Below are 19,709 nucleotides of genomic sequence, written 5' to 3' on the forward strand. Positions count from 1 at the left end.
CAGGCGGGCTCGGGATCGGGCTCTCGGGGAGGCTCGGACACACTTATGGCGGTGTACATGACCGCCACAATGGCGGACGTTTCCCGCTACTCGCCCTCCCAATACGCGGCCTGGTGGAACGGAATTGTGCATATGGCAGCACAACTTGGCCTTCCGACTCCCCCTCCACCTCGACCGCCTTCGGGGGATGATTCACCGGCGGAGTAGTTTCTTTATTTTCTTTAAATTTGTATTTTAAATTATGCAACCGTTTAATTTTTTAGGATTTTAATTGTGTGTTTTTTTTTTAATTTTAAGTTGTATTTTTTTTATGTTGTGTGTTTTTTAATGAAGTGTGTTTGTTTTAATTGAATTGGGTTGGAAATAAAAATATAAAATGAAATTGAATGAATAGTATTAAGGGACGGAGCGTTGCAGGTTCCGTCCCTTAGTTAAGGGATGGAGTAAAAAAGTACAGTGCGACCCTCAAATAGTAGTTTAAGGGATGGTGGGGGACCGCGTAGTGGAGGCGCTTATTATGTACTCTCTCTCCCCCCTCTCTTACAACAAAGGCATACACGTGTTGCTGAGAGAGTGTGTCGCTGTCAAGGCCACGGATGCTGGTGTGTCCTTTACAGGAGAGCGTTTTTGGTTAAAGCCGTTTGGGATGAAGAAAAAAACACAGAAAGATGCATCAATTGATTTGCTTATTACACATATCACTGGCGATTTTATTGATTGATTTATTTTTGTCTAGTTACGCCATGTCACCTTCATTCCACGCCCTTCTTTGTTGTTCCACTCATTGTTTAAGGAGTTGTTACCAATTGAAAACACATGCACCCTCAATTCAACTTTATAAGAGTTAAAAAGGCAACTCATTTCCTTAAATTCCTTTGCTTTTACTCATTTGTCTTGTGAGAAAACAACTAGCCCACAGGATGGGAACTCCTCATAATATAAAATGGAGAAGCATCACGTCGCATTTCTTGATCAAATTCTGAATATTACGCGTGTTTCCACTAAATAAATAAAACCAATAATTGAACCCAAAAATTGATTGGTGATAAAAATTAGGAAAACAAAATTATTGTGCTTTGCTTTCAGTAACCTGCACCGGATATGTGAATTTTTTGTTTGAAAATTACAAGGGCTTTAAAAAACTGAGTTATTCATGCCCTATTAGATACGCTCTCGCTAAAAGCTGATTTGGTGAAACTAGTTAGCTAAACAATTCAAATTTGAGCTTCATAGTATATATGTCAACTGGTGGAGGTGGCATTCATTAAGTGATTTAACTTTGAAACATACAACTATCGATTAATCCCTCCGTCCCATAGAAATATGTCATATTTCCTTTTTCGTCCGTTCCATAGAAATAGTCCATGACAAACTCTCTAGCTAGATTTATGTTTAGTGCTATGATAGTTGGTTTGGTTTTTTACATTCGTGGATTTATGTTTCTTGCTTTTGTGATTATTCGATCCTTCATGTATGTTAGTCGTTTATTTTTTTGTGTTATAATTGTGGCATTTTTCATCCAGCTTGGAGTTATGTATAAGACCACTCGTTTCTAGTAGTTGAAGTTCCTTTGCATTTGTTTTCTTGTATTCGTCCATTACTTTTCTTTTGGAGTGAGTTTGGGTGAATCATTTTCTTTTGTCTGTACGTTAATTTCATCGCATTTTATTAATTTTAAAATTTTGAACTGCGAAGATACTATTAATATGTTGTTCTCCATTTTTTTTACTTTGGCGCATTTTATAACACAAAAAAACCTCATGAACAAATTTTAAAAATTGAAAGGTAAAAAAGTGATTATTCCAATGTCAGACTAAATAACCAAATTAGTCAGGTTTTAGCCAAATTAATTGAGAGATTGAGTTTCTTGAAACAAATTAATGATTAATTACTAACATTAATGTTGTCTTTAGTTGAGAAAATACCAAATCCTAAGATTATGCATTCATACCTTTTCATTGGCCGTATGCTAATCCCTAAAGATTCAGGCGGCAGGTTAGGAGAAAATGTTAATAATTTTACAGTTTATGAGATGAACAGTTATAAGTGACAAGTATCTTAATTTAGAAAAAAAAATGATTGAAAGATCAAATATATATAGATTTGTAATTCTTAGATCCAAATAGTGAAAATTCTGTAAAGATAAACTTTCTTAAGTTTGTTCATTTGAAGGAGAAATTAAACTTTTTTAGGTTTAATTTTCCTGAAACAGATAAAAAAAATTTAGTTATTAGATCCATATAGATTTTATTAATTCCTAACTCCAGTCTTCCATTGTCTTCCCTTATTATTTTTAATTCATCGGTTAAATGTTTTAAAATATTAATTTGTTAGTATTACACCATAATATATCATATCATCGTCGTCGTCTCAAAAGTCTATAGGCTAGAAGACTGCTTACAAGCCAATTTTAGATAACAAAACTAAAGTTCGTGTAATTAATGATGCAAATTGCAATAAAAGAACGGTTGCACATCACGATACTTAATTCAAATAAGAAATTGCAATTATCATTTCTCATAGAGTAAGATGCAACACGGTTCGAAATAAATATTACCAATATTTAACTAGTTACTTGGGTAAAGAAAAAATGACTGCTGCACCCAAAAATTTCTATTAGAACTGATTTTTCCCGCGTTTGTACCTAACAAACGGTTAAGTTATTTTGAAGTTACATTTACTAGTCGAATGGTTTGTCTTAAAATGTAAATATGTCAAAATTATACAATTTACTTTTGTTGGAGATGAAACTATAATAGTTCCTTCAAACTTTCTTTTGTTTTTCTGAACCCAACATATGATAATTTGTGTGTAAATGACAATGTTATAGTTGTATTATTTAGTATTCAATTAAATTCTCAAATCTTTGTTCAAAATGCACTAGGTTGGTGTTTGGAGATGGAGGCAATCGAGGAGCATAAATTTTTTAATTTTTAACTAATTTTTTTCTCAAAACAATTCATTCATCTAAATAACAATTTTCCATTCAAGATCATCGCCATCTTTAGTTAGCTAGGAAAAGTGCTACACATAGATACAAAAGAAAGAAAAACAGGTAGAGAGAGTATAGATTTAATATACACAGTGTATTGTATGTATAGATTAGGGTATATATAAAAGGCTTGCTTCCATGACACTCCCAAGACATATTTGATCTGAGAAAAAAATAGAAAATGTCTAGCGACGGTGTTTCGACACACACAGATGATACAAACCTTGACGACGTCGTAATACCCCAAGAAAATCCTCAACTCAACGGCAGAAGCCTCTCATGGACTAAGCTCCGGCGCGTGGACTCACTCGACGTAGAGTCCGCTAGCCTTGGCCACAGTGCCGCCACCGCCATGGTAATTAACTCCATTTTTTAAAATGGAAACACTTTTCACTCTATTTTATTTTGTCTCTACTTAATTACTACTAATAAACAAAACAACAATATATAACATCTTGGTCGTCCCAAGAAAGAAAGAGGTCATCTTCCTTGGGACTGAGAAAGTATCTATCTGCACTAATTGTATTGTATGTGTGTGCGATAGGGTGGCGGCATGGGGTGGGCGGTGGTGCTGCAGCTGGCGTTCCAGAGCATCGGGGTGGTGTACGGCGACATCGGGACATCCCCGTTGTACGTATTCGCTAGCACGTTCACGGATGGAATAAAACACAATGACGATATCATCGGAGTTTTGTCCTTGATTTTGTACACTTTAACGTTAATTCCCTTGATCAAGTATGTCTTCGTTGTCTTACGTGCCAACGACCATGGCGATGGTACCTCATCTTTTCTTAAATAAATTCATCTTTAAAAATTAAAAGCTTTATTAGAATAGAAATCATTGATTAAATGTCTTAATTGTTTGGGAATTTGATCAGGGGGTACTTTTGCTCTATATTCTCTGATATGTCGATACGTAAAAGTGAGTTTAATTCCGAGCCAAGAAGTAGAAGATCGAGATGTGTCGACTTACCAACTGGAATTGCCTAGTAAAAGCTTGCAAAGAGCTTCAAAAATCCAAGCAAAGTTAGAGAATAGCAACTTTGCTAAGTATGCTTTGCTGTTTGCCACCATGCTTGGCACTTCCATGGTTATTGGTGATGGAGTTCTCACGCCATGCATCTCAGGTATGCTTTATCAATTTATAATACTCCTACTAGTATTCATTTATAGCTACTTTTATTGTTTACTTCTATAGTATTGTCTGCTGTGGGCGGATTAAAAGAGGCTACATCTCATATGACAGAAGGTGTCTCTATCTATCTCTACTGTTTTGATTTAAATTATAGAGTTGTGAAAAGGGAAACTTAACAAAGTTGAATTGGATTGGTGGAACAGATAGAATAGTGTGGACATCAGTGGTGATCCTAGTAACACTCTTCATGGTTCAAAGATTCGGAACTGATAAAGTTGGATACACTTTCGCTCCCATAATCTTCCTATGGTTCTCCTTCATCGCTGGAGTCGGCCTCTTCAACTTCATCAAATACGACACTTCTGTCATCAAAGCTCTAAACCCCATTTACATCGTCGATTACTTTATAAGGAACAAGGAGCAGGCTTGGATCTCCCTCGGCGGCGCTGTTCTTTCCATCACAGGAACTGAAGCCTTATTTGCTGATGTCGGACATTTCTCCGTCAGATCGATTCAGATAAGCATGTGCTGTGTCACTTACCCTGCTTTAGTCCTAGCTTACACCGGCCAAGCCTCGTTTCTTCGCAAGAACAACCACTTGGTTGCTAACACTTTCTACGAATCCATCCCAGGTTCAATATCTTAAAGCCCACAATATCAAATCGGCTGTCCTTATAATACAAACTCCAACCAAACTTTAATGATGATGCAGGTAAGATGTACTGGCCGATGTTTGTGGTGGCGGTGGCAGCATCAGTCATAGCTAGCCAAGCTATGATCTCGGCCACATTCTCCATCATCCAACAGTCTCTCTCTCTCGGATGCTTCCCGCGTGTCAAAATCGTCCACACCTCCAACAAATACCCCGGCCAAGTCTACATCCCCGAAGTCAATTATCTTCTCATGTTCGCTTGCATTTGTGTCACCCTTGGATTCCGGACTACTGCCAAGATCGGCAATGCCTATGGTCAGTATGAGTCACATTCCTATTCCTTTTTGGACTGTCTCATTATCAATTTGTCTTACTTTATTCTCTTTCTTACTAGGGATTGCGGTGGTGTTGGTGATGGCGCTCACATCGACATTCCTGGTGCTGGTGATGATCGTGATATGGAAGACCAACATAGTCTTCATAATCCTCTACATCCTGATAATCGGATCGGTGGAGCTGCTCTACATGAGCTCGGTCCTCTACAAGTTCGACCAAGGCGGCTACCTCCCCCTCGCATTCGCCATGATTCTGATGACCATCATGTGCACATGGAACTACGTCTACAGAAACAAGTACTACTTCGAACTCGATCACAAGATCTCACCAGAGGCCATGAGGGAGATCATTGGCGAGACGAGCTCCCCGCGTCTCCCCGGGCTGGCAGTGTTCTACTCGGAGCTGGTGCAGGGCATCCCGCCCATATTCAAGCACTACGTGGGCAACGTCCCGGCCCTGCACTCGGTCCTCGTGTTCGTGTCGTTCAAGTCCCTGCCGATCAGCAGAGTGCCGGAGGAGGAGAGGTTCCTGTTCCGGAGGGTGCAGCCGAGGGAGCTTCAGGTGTTCAGATGCGTGGTGCGGTATGGTTACAAGGATGTGAGGAATGAGGAGGTGCCGTTCGAGCGCCTGTTGGTGGAGAGGCTCAAGGAGTTCGAGGAGAGTGGGGGAGGGGAGGTTGGGGATTTGGACAGAGCGTGGCGGAGCGGGGTGGTGCACATGGTGGGGGAGCATGAGGTGGCTGCGGCCAAAGGGGCGGCCCTTTGGAAGAGGGTGGTGATAGACTATGGGTACAACTTCTTGAAGAAGAACTTGAGGCACAGCAATAGGGTGTTTGATATTCCTCACAAGAGAATGCTTAAAGTTGGGATGACATACCATCTTTAATGAATTGCATTTTCAAATTTTATTCCTACTATCTATAATTATTGTCTCATGTATAAGTCTAGGGTGTATGCATGTAGTGTTGATGAACTATGACTTGTATTATCCTTTCTGCCACCAATATATTGATAGGGTTTTCTGAATTTTACTACTCTGTTCCACTTTATTTGACACAAGATTTTATATAATATTCTTTTATGAGTTAAGTAGAAAGAAAAATAAAACAATTAAGAGGGAGAGAGAAAAAGTAGAAAGAATAATTTTTTTTTATTTTTAAAATTGTACTCTTTATGTTCCATAGTAGCAGATGCATTCCTTTATGGCACGGGGATTAAGAAAAATGTGAGTAATGTATTAAATAAAAAATAATAAAGTATGAAAGAGGAAAAAGTAGAGAGAAGAAAGTAAGAGAGAGGAAAAATAAGTGAGAAGAAATGTGTTGACTTTTACTAAAAAAGAAATGTCTCTACTACTATGGAACGTACAAAATGACTTCACTACTATGGAACGGAGGGAGTACTAGTATTATTTAAACTGAGAAATTTTTTTTAAAAATGTGTCACTTTGAGCGAGACAGAAGGAGTACATTAGAGCAGTTGCTCTTAATCCTCAGTTCCCATACCCAATCTGTAATTTTGGATACTGAATTACCTAAAAACCTACAGGTTTCGGATCAGGGTCGGATATACTAAAAGCATAACAAGTGAAGTTGGAGCATCTTATAATGTGATACGAGCATATTTCATATTCTCTTTAGATATTTTAGGGATTCACATATCTTTTCCATATCTTTATTTTCTTGTTCATTAACTTAGTTATTAGCATTATAAATAGGAGTCGTTGTAATCATTTAAGAAATCAATTAAAAATATTCATTCTCTTCTCCAAAGTGAGAAAACCGTCTTGCTCGACGGGCACTTACCCGCGACTGACATTTATCGATCGCCGATCTACGGACGCCGATCAGTCCGATAGGAGGTTTATCCTATCATAATGTCACTACTCTAGTTCAGTAATACTACTCCACAAAGAAAAAAAAATTGGGCCAAAAATATGAAGTTTTGGGCCAATCCAAAACTAACTTTGCTGACCCAAAACAATTTTTTTGTTCTCTCTTGATTTCTGTAACAACGTGAAAGAATCTGAATCACGCCATTGATCTGGACTTTCCCCAAACCCCATCAAAAACCCTAACATCCAGAGAGGGAAGCCGGATGAAAAATGCGTAAATTTCCTTCCTTTAGCAGCTAATCTCCAATGAAACGAGCATTCAAACTTGCCGAATTTCGGACTTGCTTGACTACACCTCGTTTCATTCTCTACCACCATGAGAGAATAGCTAAACCCTCTGCCCCAATTCGTTTTATTTGTCAAAATACAACTCAAACGCCTTCTAGTGATGGGAAAGAACCGGGTTTCGGGTTATTAGCGTCTTTGTTCCAAGATAAATTAATTTGTAAGCGTGCGGATGTGAATTGGAAAAATGACTTAAAAGAGACGGTTGCCGAATTGAGGGATGAGATTTTGGCCGAGAAAGATGTGGAGAAAATCGAGAAGATTCTAGAAGAAAAGGGTGTCGCCCTCTTTCGAAGGTACGCCGATGGGTCGGCGATCCTTGAGCTCTTGAACCAGCTAGACAGAGTTCCATCTGTGGCTATGATGGTGTGTTTTTTTATTAACTCTTTTTTTGTTTTATGCTTCATATTTTGCGCATGAATTTAACCTAGAGGCGGGGTTCATAATTTGGTAGATGGATGGGTATAATGTAGTTCATGAATTGTTGTTTTTGCACGAATGCAAATAAGATGCTGTTCAATTATCACATGAATGCCCTATGTGTTTGTTTTATCCTTGAAAATGTTGAAATGAAACACATTGAGCAGTTTAGGTCTGCTGCAATCCTGAGATTTCCGAGCTAATATTCTAGTTCGACTCGTTCATTCACATTCTAATGGAATTCTATGTAGATGAGTGTTCAATAGAGAGGCAGGTAGCACACCTATTTTTATTTTTTCTATTTTTCTACTGCTTTAGTTAATACTAATATAAAAAGGGATTATAGATGGAGAACAAGGTGTTAGGACTCTCGTGGAAACCACAGAACCCAGCTTTGTAGAATTATACATGATGAATGTAAGAACTCTTGTACCCTGCAAAATGTTTCACATTCCTTACGCTGCAGTTTAGTTTGGTGAATTAGTGATAAATCACAATTTCTTTGCAATTTATTTACCACTGATATAATTAGGTGAAATGTATGTGTTGCTTTGTCAACTGTTGTTAAGGAGTGAATTGATAGCACTTTCTTGTTTCGAGCTTGACTGTATGGCCTCTGTTCAATAACATGTGAACCAATTTATGGATCAGAATGTGTTGTTACACAGCTAGATTAATCAGTTGAATCTACACAGGTTCTCGAGTGGAGGAGGAAACAACTTGATTATGCTTCTCCAATGACAATTGAGGAGTACTCAAAAGGTATCATCATAGCTGGTAGAATGTACAATATTGATGTTGCAGTTGAACTTTTTAAAGAGGCCTACAGTAAACAACTGAAGGGAACATCTTTATATAATGCTCTCATGAGTGCTTACATGAGATCGGGTCAGTATGTGAAGTGCCGGTCGGTGTTTCGTGAATTGAAGAGGGATTCCATCTGTTATCCGTCGATCATTACTTACAACATACTCATTTCAGTATTTGGCCGTCTGATGCTTGTCGACAAAATGGAAGCAACTTTTAGGGAGTTAAATGATTCAAACATCAACCCAACTGTCCATACATACAAGGTGTTAATTTCTGGTTATATTACTGCATGGATGTGGGATGAAATGGAAAAGACTTACTTGACTATGAAAGATCAGTTTGTCACACCTGACTTAGACATCCATCTGCTTATGCTTCGAGGGTATGCACTCGCTGGTAAGCTGGAAAAGATGGAGGAAATATATAAGATGGTGCGGGATCATGTTGATGCTAACGAAATACAGTTGATTAGAATCATGATTCATGCTTACAGTAGGAGCTCCAATGCTGATAGAGTTCAGAGGGTGGAGGCACTTCTCAGCAAAATTCCGGAAAGTGGCTATCGTCCGTGGATGAATGTGCTCTTAATTTGCTTATACGCAAAGGAGGACTTATTGGAGCAGATGGAAAAATCAATAAACGAGGCGTTTGAGCATAAAATCCATGTTGTAGCAGCGAGTGTGATGAGATGCATCGTTTCAAGTTACTTCAGGCACAATGCAGTGGACAAACTGGATGAGTTTGTGCAGCGTGCTGAGATTGCAGGCTGGAGGCTCTGTAGGTCACTCTACCACTGCAAAATGGTAATGTACGCTTCGGAGATGCGCCTTTCTGAGATGGAGAGGGTTCTTTCTGAAATGGATAAAGTAAATATACACTTGTCGAAGAAAACGTTCTGGATACTATATCATGCCTATGAAAGATGGGGTGAGCGAAGAAAGCTCGAGCAGATTATCGGAGTAATGTGTAAAAATGGATACGAAATACATGGTGGTCCATCAGTTTTACTGGATTATGTCGAATAGATCAAAGTACATCAATAATTCCTGAGCAAGCATGTCCAAATGCCAGAACGCTATCCGAGATGAAGTAAGAATTTCATCAGTTTTCTGTAGTTTCTATATAACTTTGTATTGACCTGCTAGAGTTCTGGTTGTTAAATGCATTCTAAAAACATGTGGATTACATTGAGGTCTAAATAAAAGTTATTGGCTTCATTCTACCAGTGCTAGCTTTTTGACTTGTTTTTTCTGTAATATGCTATACTTTGTTTCCCATTATTGTAAAGATTGTATTGAATTGCCAAAAATTTAGCTGCGGGGTTGGAATTGAAGCCTTCAATTCCAAATCCAATGTTTGGTACCGCAAAATATTTGGATTTGGAATTGAATTATAGTTTCCCCCAATTCCACAATTTGGATTATATATTGAAAGTAGAGAATTGAAATTTCATAACTGTACAATTCCAATTCCTTCCACAATTTCACAATTTGAATTCAATATCAAAATTAGAGAACTGAAATTTCATAGCTATATGATTCCATTTCCTCCCCCATTCTACAATTTGAATTCTTTATTAAAGATTAAGAATTGAAATTCCAAATAGTTATCAAATTAAACACCTTCACACACAACACATATATTGTGCGCGCGCACACACTAAATGCACTATACACACATTGCACACACAGTAACACACACATTACGAAACACACACACTATATAATTTCATCAAATTCAATTTCATATCAATTACATTATTTATTAAACACAAGATTTGGAATTGAATTTCTTCAAATTCAATTCCATAAAATTATAATTCCAATTCCGTATACGGAACGAACCCATTATCATCCAAGATGGAAGTCGACCTTGTTTTCTTGTGTGGTTCGCCTCTTTTGTGCTTACACACAATAACTATGTGATAACGTCTGTCATCAATGTGAATTAGTTCACTTTATTTTTCTCTATAAGTGACGTGTTGAAATTATGATCAAAAGAAGCCAGATAACGACATTGTGAGATGCTGCAAGACAAAACTACCAATCTTTTATTTATTTTTTTTCACTTTGTTTACCATATAGTTATAAAAATACAATCAACAAAGCCATCCCAACCACTAAGCTAAATGAATGTTTCTCTCCTTTTCTTTTGTGAAGTGGTCCCTTTTTAGGAATCGTATAATATATAAAGCCAAGTTATGGTTGAGATTTCATAAGATATAATGAAACATTTTGTTGAGCTAAAAAAAAACTTTGTTGTGTCCATAGTTTTGCTACAAAAAGGAATGCACTAATTAACACTTTGTAGTGTAGACTGAAAATAATGAATGAGAAGGACCAGTAGATAAGGAAATAGCATAGTACTACTTATTTTCTGAAATGATGACAATATGAAGGTTTATTAAATTTCATTAGCTGAGGTACACGATTAGGGAGAAAGCATTATGCATAGAAACCTAAGATACTTATGTTGTTGAATTCCTTCTTAATAAGTTTAAAATGAAAAAAAAAATGAGACTCTTAGCTGCAAACATACTAGATTAACAAAATATAACATTATATCGAGGATCCGAGGATGAGGGGATATCATTGCTTTGCCTTTTATGGCATCTCATTTAATATTTGTGTTATTTATGGTTTTCGTTATTAGAAGGATTTCACGACATTTTCAGTTTTGTGATAGTTGAATCGTATTGCCACCAAAACACAAAAGTCATTTTTAGATCGTTTTAATTTATAGAAGTACGATAAAATACGGATTGCTCCTCAGATAGTATGTCTTTCAAGATTAACTAAACCCTTGTATGATCTTCATAGGCCATGACAAAATACTAAAAGCAACCGTGGGAGGGAAACAAGAGAAGGAAAAGGCTTCTAGTTCAAAATTCCATCTTTTGGATATACAAGGAATTGCATTGTCTCTGCATAGCCTTAAACAATCCAAAAACTTTAATCAGTATTCACTAAATTTGGGTGTACAAGATTTTGTGTGATGAGTAGAAGAGTCTGCACAATAAAATAATGAAATTTTCATGAAATAGCAATCTCTCGCCATGTAAAAAAACCATCACATTCAAATTAGTAGTATAATACTATAAGAGGGATGTTTAGACTGTTACATATAAACACAAAATTTCTATATATTTGTAGAGCACAAGTGGAAAATACAGATACAGCAGCAGCATGGATTACTCCCAATCCATGTGTACTTAATTAGCATTCAACCGAGCCAGTTGGCCGGCTGGCCACGGCAAGCATCTCTGGCCAGTAACCCTAATACCTCCTCTGTCCACCATCTGCCATTACAAGCACCCACCGCGAACAAGTGAGTTGAGTTTCCGATGTGGAACACCCTCTTCAACCAAGGAGATGAGAGCAATCAGCATCAATGCAAGGAGATAAACCGGCACCAACAAGGTGCAGATCATCACCACAAATTCACAAGTTATCAGCAACTGGAAAAAGAGTAGTTTCTACACAATCATACTACTACACACCATAATCGCTAAACGAGGCCGGGATAAACCACGAAACCCGAGACCCTGAGTAAGAAACGAAAAAGAGTCAAGCTTCTGTCATGTATGGCTGCCTGTGATGGGGAGTTATGTATAAACAATTAGGATTGGATGAAGCTCTTCATCTCATCCATTAAGGACTCGAAATGCTCGTTGTTTGGCAAGAAGTAGAACCCTATTGTAGCCTTTTCAAGGTAGAGGAGCTTCACCTCATGACCATATTTTTTGAGCCCTTCAACATAACCTATTTGCCAATCTTGAACAAGATCCAATCCAGCCACAACAACCAGACTCTTTGGAAACTTTAGGCCTTCAAGGGTTTGACTTCTAGGACCAAACACATTGCACGCGGGATGGTCCCTATCTTCGCCTTCTGGTAGATAGGCTCTCCAATACCAATCTCTGTCTTGAATCCTCACAAAGTATTTCCCATCCAACCGTTTCTCAGATTCGGTCCTCTCCTCCCCTCCAAACAAGGGATGGAGAAGAATGTTTCCCAATACCTCCACGTTCTCGTTAGCAGCTCTCACTGCAACATGATGAGCGATATTGCCACCAGAACTATCTCCAGCTAGGTATATATGAACTTTGAGATCATTCTCCTTCCCACTACGAAGCCACGCTCTCGAGTTAACCCATTTAAGAGCCGTCCATCCATCATCATAAGCACAGGGATACCGATGCTCAGGTGATCTCCGGTAGTTCACAGATACCACTGCAGCCTTGCAGGTTTGCACAAGGCGGCGGCAGAATATGTCATAGATAGCGCTGTTGGCCGATGAATGGACAAAGCTCCCACCATGGAAAAATAGGATTACAGGTACAACTTCAGAGGCACTCAAGGGCTTCTCCACTTCTGCAATCCCCAACTGAGGCTCGTTGTCACGGGCAGGGAGATAAACACGGTTGAGCAGGCCAGTAGGACGATCCAAAGTGTCGAATGAGTACACCCCATCAACAGGGACAGAATTAGCAGTCACTTTCCGGTCAAGAAACTCGTTCAAATCACGGTTGAACGTGCCATCAGGCCGCCTGAGCATGTTATATGCAAGTTTGAAGTTGGATATGAGGATCCATGTATGCAGGGGAACCACTCTCTGAAAAAATAGCACCAAAGTTTTAATTTTCAGTTCACTAGAAGTTTCCTTTATCCATTACTGACTCAAGTCAAACTGGGGCTTCGGATTGATAATTGATCAAAAATACACAAACATTCCCAAGTGATTATCCTCAACAGATTCAACCAATCAACCATAAAGGAAAATGCTGAAAAGAAAAGGGAAATTTCAAGCATATATATCCATAAAAAGAAATGAAAAGTCGAGAAACAACCTAAATTAACCCAAACAGCACAATCATGATATCGGCCTAGGTAAGTCAGTAGTCAAAGCAAAACAAACAACAAAGGCGAGAATCAAGGGTAAAGAGAAGGGGGGAAATCGTGGATAAAAGATCAAGATTCAATTTTCCAACCTCAAATCTCACTTTTTATCCGCAAAATAAACTCTTCCACAACAAACAATAGGAAACCCCAATTTTAACCACAAAAATTCACAGAAACACGGAGAAAATCCACGAGCCAACAAACCGCATGATACCCTAATTTCAAACCAGAAATCCGATACTGGAAAAACATAAAATTATGTTTAAAACAAGCAAACACGTCTGGTTACCTTCGATTCACTGACATTTACTTCATTACTGCCCGCCATAATTCAACGCCGGAGGCTCAATATTTGGCAGCTCCACACACAATGATCTCTCTAGAAAAATTTGTATTTCTGTTCTCACCCAAAAAATTGTCCTCTCCCTTTTAGCGATGGCTGAAAACGCTTTTTCCTATTTCTTTCGGGATTCTGATTTAGAACAATTAGAGAGAGAATCGCAAAATATTGCAGGGAGGAGTTCAGTTATCCAACTCAACAGAAGTGGAAAAGATCAAGAAAGAGAGGGGAGAGAGAGGGGGAAATTAAAAAAATAATCTTAGTGTGTATATTACTATAATGCAAAATGGTAGATAAAGCAATGAAGGTGGCGCGTGGAGTTACATGGAGTAATAGATAAGAGAGAGAAATGGAGAAGTATTGTAGAGAGAGAGTCAAAGGGAATAGAACGACGAAGGAGACGACAAATTGAGAAATGGGTTGGGGGAAGGTGGCGCAAAATTAAACTGTTTAGGTAGGCCCCGCCAAAAGTTGTGGTCATTTTTCATTTTCCGTTTTCAATAATTCTAATCCGTCAGTTTTTATTTTGAGATGCAGATGTCCGTCAGTTTTTATTTTGAGATGCAGATGTTTTTTTAATTTTATCACGATAGAAACCTCATTTTTGGTCCACGAACTTTTTCAAAGTATTATTTTAAATCTGTGAACGTTGAAAATATCATTTTAGGTCCGTGAACTTTGAGTTAGTATCATTTGAGGTACTTTTTACTATTTTCAAGTTTTTTTTAACGAAAATACCCTCAATACCTTAAAGTGTATATATTTTTAATAAATTTATCATATACTCATAATTTTTTATAAATATCTTTACAGTATATTTTTGACAAATTTTCTAAATATAATTTGACCTTAAATATTATCACTTAATTTTGTGACATGCAAGTAAAATTGCTTCTTCAATTTTTTATATTATTTTTTTTAAATTGAATAAAGAACTTTTCTTTAATAATAAAAAATTGAATAAAGATCTTTTCTTGCATGTCACAAAATTAAATGTTAATATTGAAGGTCAAATTATATTTAGAAAATTTGTCAAAAATATATTGCAAAGATATTTATAAAAAGATCTTTATTCAATTTTTTATTATTAAAGAAAGTTCTTTATTCAATTTTTAAAAAAAATTAATATAAAAAATTGAAGAAGCAATTTTACTTGCATGTCACAAAATTATGTGATAATATTTAAGGTCAAATTATATTTAGAAAATTTGTCAAAAATATATTGTAAAGATATTTATAAAAAAATATGAATATATGATAGATTTATTAAAAATATATATATTTTAAGGTATTGAGGTTATTTTCGTCCAAAAAAATAAAAAGTATCTCAAATGATACTAACTCAAAGTTCACGGACCTAAAATGATATTTTCAAAGTTCACGGACCTAAAATTATACTTTGGCAAAGTTCGTGGACCAAAAATGATGTTCCTTCTTTTATCAAATACCGCCCAAATATATTCGACCCAAGTGATCGCCAGATTTATAGACGCTATTGCTCGGGTTTAGATGATAAACTCGTCTAAGAGTATCCACTATAATGCGGACGTCCCCAATAGCCCCGTCCCCTTTTTTGTCCACAGCCCCAGTTTTTTTGTCCGCGCTAAAAAAAAAAGGCTTCCGCCACTATAAAACGGACACTTCCAATAGACCCGAAATTTTATAACCAATTTTCATTTTAATTACACAAAATTCGAAATTGTTTCCTTCTTCCTTCTTCCTTCTCCAATCTCCCTCTAAAACCCTAAAAATGTCGGGAAAAAAAACGCAGGGGGTGGCCGGCGCGCCTATAGGCGCGGCGATCGGGGACCGGCGCATCCTCGCACAAAACACGCCGAAGCCTCTTCCGCCCCGGAAATTTTGTCCGTCTCGGGGCGGACGTCCTCCCTACTATAATCCGGCGGGGCAGCGGCGGGAAGGGGGCGGCCGGCGCGCCGCCCCCATAGTGGATACCATAACTGTCCACCCTTGCTATAGAAAGCGCCGATCAGCTAGGGTGTACTGATGGGCGTTTGATTGACACTATTGTAGCGTTTTCGGTTGAAAATTAAATTTTTTTACACTATTTTCACTTCATTATCCTATTTTCACATCATTTATCAACTTTTCACTCCAATCTCTTCTCTCATCCCATTTATCTCTCACAAGAAAACAAAAAATGAATCTCTCATCTCATTTTAAGAGTATGATATTATATATCTCCTGCAAACTACTACAAACTAAAATTTGAATCATTAGATTTTCAGATTCAATATCAAAAGATGAAAAATAACGTCAACAAAAATTAAAGTTGGACTCGTCTATCTTACTCCCTCAGTCCCACTACAAGTTATCAACTTTCAATTTTGGGTTGTCCCATCACAAGTGATCAATTTCTTTTTTTAACAAAAAATAAAACTTCAACTCTCTTATTTTATTTCATTTCTCTTACTTTATTCTCTCTTTATATCTCTTATTTTTTACTATGCCATATTTTATTCTCTCTACTTTACTTTATTCTCTCTTTATATCTCTTATTTTTTACTATGTCATATTTTATTCTCTCTACTTTAAATCAATGTATGTTGTTTTCTTAATCATCTGCCCAAAAGAAATCTATCACTTGTGGCGAGACGGAGGGAAATTTTTTTTCTTTGAAAATTAAAAGAATAGAATTAAAAATTGGTAGAATAAGTTGAGGCTGATTTTGGAGTTGACTGGTGTTGTAGTTGAATAAGAAAATGGTAATGTGACAAAAGAAAATTGGTTAAAGCTTATTTTTGGAGTCTTATTGCGAATACTCTAACTATTTTTTATGTTTCTTCATTATTTTCTATAGTTTATTTAAAAGTAAATAACTACATAAAAAAATATAATGAAACAAACTATCCAATTAATATAATAAACGAATCGATAAATTAAAATTTACTACTACTACTATAAGAAATACTAGTATTCAAAAATTTTAAATGTATTAAAATTTGTTTGTATTTTATTTAAATTTTACAACCATAAATTATATTAAAAATTATACTTTAATATGTTAGTATTCTATCTTAACTTATTCTTATTTGTTAAAATTCTGAAATGCTATTTTTATCTAATATCACACTCTTAAAATGTACTTATACTACTTAATCATATTTGTGTTTATGCTTGTAACATAATTAAATTTTAATTTCCGTATATGTTTATAGTATATTGTAAATATAAAATCCTTAAAATGAAGAATACATATGTTACTCCCTCCGTCCCCTAATAGGAGTCGTTGTTTGACCGGGCACGAGTTTTAAGAAATGTAAAGAAAAGTTGGTTGAAAAAGTTAGTGGAATGTGAGACCCACTTTTTTTATATTGATTTTATAATAAAATGTGAATGAAGTGAGTTAGTGGAATGTGGGACCTACTACCATTTATGGTAAAAATAAAGAGTGACTCTTAATGGGGGAGGGCCCAAAAAGGAAATTACCGACTCTTATTCGGGGACGGATGGAGTACTTTTCAATTAGTTCATTAAGTTAGTCCGAAATCTAAACGTATAGAACAGGAAGTATAAAATTCTATTACACGTTAAGTTAGTCCAACTTGATTAGGCTTTAGCATGTCAATATAATGACTAGGTCTCAAGGAGAGGTGGAATTGGCGGCTTTATTAATGAACATTTGTTTCCAAAAGCTTAAGATTTGACTGATATTGGAGTTTCAGTTAAATCAGTTGAAACCATAACGTTAATTTGTATTTGACACAATAAAATCATGTTTAATTTACTTCACATTTTTAATAGTTTAAGGGCACCCGCAACGCGTTACGCGGGTGTCCCGCGTTCCGTCACGGAGTGACGAGACGGCGGCGCGACGCGTTGCGGCGCCCCGTCTTGTCCCCAGCCCGTCGCCATCCCGTCCCGAGTGCCGTCCCTGCAAGACGCGTAACGCGACGTCTCGCCACGCGCCGAGGCGACATGGCGAGCTCCCAGGCCATGCGTGACTCCCACTCGCTGGCCCGCGAGTGAGATTCGTCACGCTGAGGCAATAATTCATTTTTTTAAAAATTCGAATTAAAATATAAAAAAAATTGAAAAATCCAAACGGTAATGTTACCATTTTATAGCCGTTTTTCATTTTTTTTTATTTTTTTTATATTTTTTTACTCTATAAATACTCATATTTCATACTCATTTCACACACAAACACACATCTGTTCCTCTCTATTTCCACTCCAATTTTCATCTCAAACCAACTCTGTTTTTCTTCTCCCAAATTTAATCAAACTAATGGATCCTTTTGAGCAAATGCGTCAAATGATGGAACAATCACTTGAAGAAGATCGACGTCGGGAGGCGGAAGAAGTCGCGCTTCCCCAACGACGCTCTCGGACGTACATTTATCGTAACCGGGAGGAAGCCGCCGCAAGGTTAGTACGCGACTACTTCTGTGATAACCCGGTTTGGAGAGATACATACTTTCGTCGCCGTTTCCGCATGGGGAAACCGCTATTTCTCCACATCGCGAACACTTTGGCAGCTCACGAATAGTTCTTCCAGGAAGGGTTCGACGCGATCGGTCGTCCCAGCCACACGACGCTGCAGAAATGTACTGCAACAATCCGTCAGCTTGCGACTGGTCAGCCGGCCGACGTGTTCGACGAATACCTCCACATTGGAGACAACACTTGGCGAATGTGCTTGCTCCAATTCTACAAAGGCGTCCGGGCGGCCTTCACCGACGAATTTCTCCGGAATCCAAGCACGACAGATTGTCAGTTCCTGCTCGACCTGCACGAACAAGTGCACGGGTTCCCCGGATGCTTGGCAGCGTCGATTGCATGCACTGGCAATGGAAGAATTGTCCGACGGCGTGGAGGGGGTCCTACATGAGCGGCCACAAAGGCACCCACCCAACCGTTATACTCGAGGCCGTTGCCGACTACTGCCTATGGATCTGGCACGCGTACTTCGGGGTCCCCAAGTCGAACAACTACGTAAACGTGCTCCACCAATCCGACCTCTTCATCGAAGTTTTGGGTGGTAAAGCGTTGGCCATCAATTTCGTCGCCAACAACCGCCTTTATAAAATAGGGTACTATCTCGCCGACGGCATCTACCCGAAATGGCCAACCTTCGTGAAGACGTGCAGCAGGCCTGTGAACCCAAAGCAGGCTCTTTTTGCACAGAAGCAGGAAGCTGCTCGCAAAGATGTGGAGAGGGCATTCGGGGTTCTTCAAGCGCGCTTCAGCATCATCAAAGCCCCGGCTCGTTCGTGGTTCATGGAGAGCAAGGTCGACATCATGTATACGTGCATAATCTTGCACAACATGATTGTCCAAGACGAAGGACCCGAGGCGGGAAATTGGTTCTACCCCGAATCCCCCGGAAGCTCAACCGCAAGTAGTCCGCCGCGAAGTGGAGCGCATCCGTCTATACAAGAACGGTTGTCTATTCGGACAAGGACACGCGACTCTAGCGCCTACGCCCAACTCTAAGAGGATCTAATTGAGCACATTTGGGAAAACTTTGGCGGAGGAAATTAAATTATGTAGTTTTAATTTTTTTAGGATTTTTATCTTTGTTTTTTTTACGAATTTTATGTTGTAATGGTATTTTATTTTTAAAGTGTGTTTTTTATTAATTGAATTTGTTGAAAAAAAAAATAAAAAAAATGAAATTGAATGAATAGTAATTTAAGAGACGGTTAAGGGACGGAGCATTGCAGGTTCCGTCCCTCAGTTAAGGGATGGAGTAAAAAAGTACAGTGGGGCCCGCAAATAGTATTTTAAAGGACGGTATAGTGACAGTTTTGTGGATGGCCTAAGCAGATTTCCCCAGCGTTGTTACTTTTTGAGTTTTCGTTTACTCTTATTAAAGTTGGTCCCTTGAAATGGAATTGTGTTGTTGATAAGTAAGTGTACGCTGTGTGTTTTGTCATTTGGTGTAGAAAAGTCTGTATGTAACTCAAAAACAAATTTCCAAAT

The 19,709-nt window shown here is 37.9% G+C and overlaps 3 protein-coding genes across 3 annotated transcripts; 2 read left to right on the forward strand and 1 right to left on the reverse strand.

Moving 5' to 3' along the window:
- Window positions 1-3,167: 3,167 nt before the first annotated feature.
- On the forward strand, window positions 3,168-6,140 carry LOC121800067 (potassium transporter 5-like). Its single transcript, XM_042199624.1, has 7 exons — window positions 3,168-3,347; window positions 3,537-3,768; window positions 3,871-4,119; window positions 4,191-4,241; window positions 4,331-4,759; window positions 4,840-5,094; window positions 5,174-6,140. Exons 1-7 carry the CDS (start codon window positions 3,174-3,176, stop codon window positions 5,998-6,000), a joined length of 2,217 nt encoding a protein of 738 aa, XP_042055558.1. The 5' UTR covers window positions 3,168-3,173; the 3' UTR covers window positions 6,001-6,140.
- Window positions 6,141-7,145: 1,005 nt separating this feature from the next.
- LOC121798571 (pentatricopeptide repeat-containing protein At2g30780-like) lies at window positions 7,146-9,745 on the forward strand. The gene is made up of 2 exons (XM_042197647.1): window positions 7,146-7,659; window positions 8,409-9,745. Exons 1-2 carry the CDS (start codon window positions 7,255-7,257, stop codon window positions 9,546-9,548), a joined length of 1,545 nt encoding a protein of 514 aa, XP_042053581.1. The 5' UTR covers window positions 7,146-7,254; the 3' UTR covers window positions 9,549-9,745.
- Window positions 9,746-11,579: 1,834 nt separating this feature from the next.
- On the reverse strand, window positions 11,580-14,156 carry LOC121798573 (gibberellin receptor GID1C-like). The gene is given in 3 exon segments (XM_042197648.1): window positions 11,580-12,149; window positions 12,151-13,137; window positions 13,714-14,156. Coding segments are annotated over 3 exon segments (1,086 nt in total). The 5' UTR covers window positions 13,753-14,156; the 3' UTR covers window positions 11,580-12,089.
- Window positions 14,157-19,709: the final 5,553 nt, after the last annotated feature.

This window comes from Salvia splendens, chromosome 4, assembly GCF_004379255.2.
Source record: "Salvia splendens isolate huo1 chromosome 4, SspV2, whole genome shotgun sequence".
Taxonomy (NCBI): domain Eukaryota; kingdom Viridiplantae; phylum Streptophyta; class Magnoliopsida; order Lamiales; family Lamiaceae; genus Salvia; species Salvia splendens.

Bases quoted from the DNA above. Each gene is read 5' to 3' on its own strand.
- LOC121798571 (XM_042197647.1), top strand. From the start codon at position 7,255: ATGAAACGAGCATTCAAACTTGCCGAATTTCGGACTTGCTTGACTACA. The intron at 7,660-8,408 runs GTGTGTTTTTTT...GAATCTACACAG, and splicing joins TTCCATCTGTGGCTATGATG to GTTCTCGAGTGGAGGAGGAA.
- LOC121800067 (XM_042199624.1), top strand. From the start codon at position 3,174: ATGTCTAGCGACGGTGTTTCGACACACACAGATGATACAAACCTTGAC. The intron at 4,120-4,190 runs GTATGCTTTATC...TTACTTCTATAG, and splicing joins TCTCACGCCATGCATCTCAG to TATTGTCTGCTGTGGGCGGA. The intron at 4,242-4,330 runs GTGTCTCTATCT...TTGGTGGAACAG, and splicing joins TACATCTCATATGACAGAAG to ATAGAATAGTGTGGACATCA.